The sequence below is a fragment of the Panthera leo genome, chromosome B1 (assembly GCF_018350215.1).
Source record: "Panthera leo isolate Ple1 chromosome B1, P.leo_Ple1_pat1.1, whole genome shotgun sequence".
NCBI lineage: Eukaryota > Metazoa > Chordata > Mammalia > Carnivora > Felidae > Panthera > Panthera leo.
In genome coordinates, this window is record NC_056682.1 from 40,486,932 (window position 1) to 40,492,931 (window position 6,000).

The 6,000-nt window shown below is 41.4% G+C and overlaps 1 protein-coding gene across 1 annotated transcript in view; it reads right to left on the minus strand.

Moving 5' to 3' along the window:
- POLB (DNA polymerase beta) overlaps positions 1–5,747 on the minus strand; it is a 29,828-nt gene extending 24,081 nt beyond the window's left edge. Inside the window, exons 1-3 of the mRNA XM_042934734.1 lie at positions 5,599–5,747; positions 5,206–5,263; positions 2,853–2,919 (exon numbers count right to left, since the gene is read on the minus strand). Coding sequence (XP_042790668.1) covers positions 2,853–2,919; positions 5,206–5,263; positions 5,599–5,659 — 186 coding nt within the window. The 5' untranslated portion in view covers positions 5,660–5,747. The remainder of the gene's footprint in view (positions 1–2,852; positions 2,920–5,205; positions 5,264–5,598) is intronic.
- Between the last annotated feature and the right edge of the window lie 253 nt (positions 5,748–6,000).

The following is a 6,000-nucleotide window of genomic DNA, read 5'->3' on the forward strand; positions in this document are numbered from 1 at the left end:
GACAAGCTCTACCAACTAAGTCAGCCAGCTCCCCCAGTAGGTTGCATTTCTAACAAGTTCCCAGGTAGTGATGCTGCTGCTGGTCTACGTACCACACTGAGAACCACTGCTCTAGAACTGTATAGTTCAACATGGTAGCCACCGGCCACATGAGACAATCTAAGTTTACATGATTAAAATGAAAAAATGCAATCCCTGAGTCACATTAGCCACACTTCAAGAGCTCACTAGCCAAATGCAGCTCATGGTTATTGTGATGGACAGCACGGCTCTAGAACATAAGCCCCATGAGAGCAGAGATCATGTCTTTTTACTGCTTCACCTGAAGCACCAGGAGAATACGTGGCATACAGGTGCAGAACAAATGATGCTTACATACATCTATCTCTACTGGTTTCCTCAGGATAAATTCCTCAAAGTAAAATTGTTGGGACAAAGGAGATAGGCATTTTGCCAACATTCTGCCAAATTATCCTTCAGAAAAGCTGTAAATAACCAAGATTTCCATCATTAGTAACTGTATGTCTTTTTCCACATCTTTATCCATACTGTACATTATATTTGATAGTTTGATAACACCATACAGCATCTTGTTTTAATTTGCAACTCTGATTATTGGTCAAGTTGAACACTTTTTTCATGTTTTTTTCTTTTATTTTTTCCCTTTAAATAAGTTTTTACAGTAGTTACGGGTTCATGGCAAAATTGATCACTAAGTACGGAGTTCCCGCATACCCTCAGCCCCCACACACACATAGCCTCCACAACTATCAACATCCCCCACCACAACGCTACCTTTATTATAACTGATGAACCTACATTGAAACATCATCATCAAAGCCCACAGTTTACATTAGTGCTCACTCTTGGTGGTATTGGTCCTTTTAAGTTAAATGTTCAAGTGCACAACATGTGTGCCAGTTATTTCCTATTGTCTCTTAGCCCTACATATACCCTTCCATATTCTTGATTTATTTAATGCTTAATAAGTGTTCCAGGACTACTGAACACATATTCAAGTTCTGAAAACAGCAATTACCAGAGAGAAATGAACAAGATTTAGGAAGCAGAACAGACTAGAAAATGGAAACTGCTCAGGTTTCTCATTTTCTTTATCAGAAGACACATACTGACCTGAAGCAATTTAAGCCTAGGCTATTTCCTATACCTAACATTAAGGATTAAGAGGCAAACACTCATTCTGGAAATATCAGACTTCTAGAATTACTGAGAAGCACTCATATGTGCCAAAGAGTAGGTTGGTGATTTTTAATATAATAGTGGAAAGGAATAATGATGTGATATTCATATTTTCTATCTAATGTTTATTTTTTTGAGAGCGCGCACACACACACACACACACACACACACACACACACACGCATGAGTGGGGGAGGGAGAGAGAGACAGAATCTGAAGCAAGCTCCAGGCTCTGAGCTGTCAGCACAGAGCCTGACACAGGGCTTGAACTCACGAACCATGAGATCATGACCTGAGCTGAAGTCAGACACTTAACCAACTGAGCCACCCAGGCGCCCCTATGTGATTTTCATATTAAGTCCAGTCTCATGTAAAAGGAATTTTGGATACTTTTGTGGGTTTTTTTTTTTAGAGATATACCATAAGCTCAGATTTGGGATGAAGTGCATTAAAGCTTGTCAAAAGTTTGAATCTAATAAATGAGCAGGTAATTAACATAAAAAAGGAAAGTCAATAGTGATAAAAGGGGAACAGAATGCAAGCAGAAGTGGCTCCTGAGGTTAACACTGGGTCAGTTCACCAGGAAAGAAACTCAGAATTAAAGTCCAATGTATTTATAACTTCCTTGGCTAGTCTATTTGGGGAGGATATACTGAAGTTGAGAACTGTCTATTGATACAAAAGATTTAAAACCTATACACCAGGACATGATTAGTATTGAGTAATTAATTCAAGATGAAGATGTGGCACATGATTAATGTGGATAATCTGTCACTCAATCATAAGATGTATAAGATTTATGGTAATTTCACGACTCTGAAAGGTGAAAATACAGGACAGTTATGGCTCATATTTTGAAGGCTCTCATGAGAAAATTAAGGAAAATCAAATATTGATAACCTAAATTCTAGAGGACTTTTGTGAACACAAATGGGTAAAGAATAACAAAAGAAGGTGATAACTGTCAGGACTTAGACCAATCAAAAGCCACGTCAGTTTGACATCTTTAACAAAAGATGAATTAAAATATGGTCCTCAATTTTCAGGAACTTAGAATCTTTTAGTGAGATTTAGATGAAAGAAAACAACCTATCAGGGGCACCTGGGTGGCTCAGTCGGTTAAACGGCCGACATCAGCTCAGGTCATGATCTCGTGGTTTGTGGGTTCGAGCCCTGTGTCAGCTCTGTGCTGACAGCTCGAAGCCTGGAGCCTGCTTCAGATTCTGTGTGTGTGTCTCTCTCTCTCTGCTCCTCCCCCACTCCTGCTCTGTCACTTTCTCTCAAAAAAATTAAATAAACATTAAAAAAAAAAAAAAGAAAGAGAACATGTAGACTTTCCTAGTGTATATTCTATATTCTTGAGGACTAATCCTCAAGCTGAAATTCAGTGTGAATACATATGTATATGGCAGGGTATAGAAAAAAATTATAATTACATATATTTAAAGCAGAATTTCAATCTACACCCTCCACACTTTGACAATGAAACAGTATGACTGATATAGCATTAATATTATTCCAAGAAATCAGGAGCAGTGAAATCTGCGTATGTGGATCAAGGAAGCTTTGGAGAGGCAAATTTAATTTTCCAGTGGAACCCATCAAATTTGTACATATGTGAACTCTACAATCAGCTTGCTCACTAAACTTACCAACTTCTTAGCTTCTGCTCCACTCTTTATTTTGTGTGGGTACTTTGCAATCACAGATGCTGCTTTTCTATAAGAGGAAAAAAAAAAAGAAATCAGTTAGTTACAAATCCAGGGAGGTCTTAATTTTTCTTAAACTGGAACACATATACAAGCAAATATTTAGCTTAAACTTTATCATAATAACTAATTTTCCACATCTGTGTCAAACTTAAAAAACTCAGATGAAATGACAGACCACCTGCATATCTTTTAGAAGTATTTTGAAAATCCTCACATTTGAGGATAGCATAATTTTAACTGTATATGTGAAACTAGGGAGATTCAGCAGACCAGTAGCCTTTCCTTTTGGGGATAAGCTAGTTTTCAGAAATTGTTTGTAACTCTCATAAAAATGTGCCACCTGGTGGTATTTAGACTACTAGATACCAAAGGGGTTTATGGATGGTTATTTTTAAATTCATGGCCTAAAATTCCAACTGCATTCCGCCATGTCCTTTTAGTTATATTCTTTTTTTCATTGCTCTCATCTCAGTTCTGCATAAAGCACTGACCTGTGATTCTTGCCCATCTCCACGCACATCCAGCTCAATAATCTGGTGACATATTGGGCACACCCTGGGAGCTTACCGATGGTATCCTGTCTGTAATTTCAGTGCTAAATATAGTTTAGCAATGATGCTGATAAAAAAGCCAGAGTACATCTAAGTCTAAAGCATAAATACCAGGTAGTCTTTGCATCCTTGGTTTTTCATTCTGTTCTAATACATACAGACCTTTAGATTTGGATTTCAACCTCTATTAGCATGTAACTGATGATGAGTCTGGAAAGGTATGTTGAGGACAGTTTGTTGAGGGAACTGTTTCAGTAAAGACAAGTAGTACCAGACAACTGGCATTATGGAGCAAAGCCTGAAGGGAAAAAGAATTAATCCTGAAAGGCCTTCTGGAAGAATGGCAGGATCAGACAACTATTTTCAAAAGAATATATTGGCCACAATCAAGAGAAATGTATATCTGGGTAGGGAAATACATGCAGGCATCACCTGATTTTCCAGACTGATTTCCTCATTCCAACCATATTCCATAAGCAAACTGAACTACTGACTTCCTGGAAAATGTCATACTCCTCAGGTCTCAATACCTTGACACATATTGTTTCCTTTCTTAGACTATTCTTCCTTTCACTTATCCCTTGACAGGCTCCTTCAAAACTAAACATCTCCTCTCTGAAGCCTGGTGCGACATAAAATATAGGGTTGAATATCTCTGATTTTTAGATCATCAAATGTGTGGATGATAGAACAATTATTTTTTTTTGATAGAACAATTACTTTAAACAGGAAGTCATAAAAGATAAGGTAAGAAGCATAATCAGTTTTGAATTTTGAATGGGAAGGGAAGGAGAGAGCTGAGGTTAATTTTGAAAGGGTGGAGATAAAGGTAATAGCAGCCTAAAAATCTGAAGAAAAGTCAATGAGATACAGATTTGGAGTCAATGACATAACCAGTATCCAAAGCCAAGAATGTTAAGACTGCCAGGGAAAGTATGAAAATGAGAAAAAAGGACAGACCTCTGGGAACTCCTAGCATTGGAATACAGGAGGTGAAAGAACAGACAGGAGTGCCATCGCAGAATTCAAGGCTAAGACTTGAATGCAATGAGCTAACGGTGGATGCCAGTGAGAGTTCAATAAGGTGAGATGTAGGTGACAGCATTTTCAGAGGAATGGCAGGATGACAATTATACCACAGTGAGATAATGAATGACCAGGGCTGAGAAAATCCAGACAAGAAACAGATTATTCAAGAAGCTTAACTGTAAAGTGGAGGAAAGAGACAGGAGCTAGCTAGAGGATAGAGGGAAGTTAAGAAGGCTGTTTTGTTTTTGCTTGTAAGAGCTGAGGGACTTAGGACATGTTTGTGAGCTAAGGGGCACAAGTAACTGGATGTGGGAATAAGGGCTATGATAAGGGTCCTGGTGAGATGGACAGGATAGAATGGATCCAAGGATCGGCCAAACACCAACCAGATGAAGATCTGATTCCATGAATTTCATAGCACAGACCTCATACACTGTCTTTCATTATGGCTTAAAATCAAACTGCATTTTCAGAAATTCATATTTGATGATGGGGAAAACACACATCAGCTACACCGATTAGAAACGATCCTACAGAGCTCTGCCCAAATTATCCCAGAAATATTGTATTAAGGTACAACCACAGAGTCAATACCCTCAGTTGTTGCTTTTTTCTCCTCTTGCATATGGTCCAAATATCCACTGGCCCCTCAGCCCTGTTAACTGCCACACATCCCAGGATGCATGCTACCAGAGAATGCTGCACCGTCCCACCTGTAAGCATTGTACTTGTGGATTGCCTGGTTCACGTTCTTCTCAAAGTTTGCGAGTTCTGCAAAGGCAACAAGAGGCTCGGGTCAACAAGAACCACGAGTAAACAAACGAAAACTGAGTTTTCCAGAAGGGGATGTAACAACTTCTTAAGGGACAGTGACCCTACGCTTCTACACGGGCCAGGCCAAAGACAGCCCAGTGACACAGAAGTCCCCTGGAGGACCGACATTCAGCCACCAGCAATGGGCGCTGAAGGAAGATCCGTACGGAAGACTACCCGCTGCAAGGGGCCAGACCCATCCACAGGGCTGTGGGGACGGGAGAGAAGGAAGGGAAGGCAGTGAGGTAGGAAGAAAGGAGAAGAAAGCCAGCGGCGCCTGGCGCGGCGCTAACCTGTGAGCATGTCCGTGATTCCCCCGTTGAGCGTCTCCTGTGGCGCCTTCCGTTTGCTCATGGTGGCCTGCACCCGAGGACCGCAGAGTGCTCAAAGCCGCGGACTGGCCCCCTCTCCCAGCTTTAAGGAGGGGCCGGGACTTGGAGAGGAGGGCAGGACCAACCCAGCCCTGGCAAAGCCAGCGCGACCTACTGAACAATGGCTGCCTCTGACAGGGGGCGCGGTGCGCGGCGCGCGTGGTGACGTCACGCGCTGGGGGCGGTGCCGGGGCGGGGCTCTCGCGGCTCTTGCTGGGTGCGAGAGAGACGGGAACCACCCGGCGCAGGAGATCTGAGAGAGAAAGCTGGGCGAGATGGTTGGTTTCGTAACGGGGTTTCCGTGGGAAGACCTGGATTCTTAAC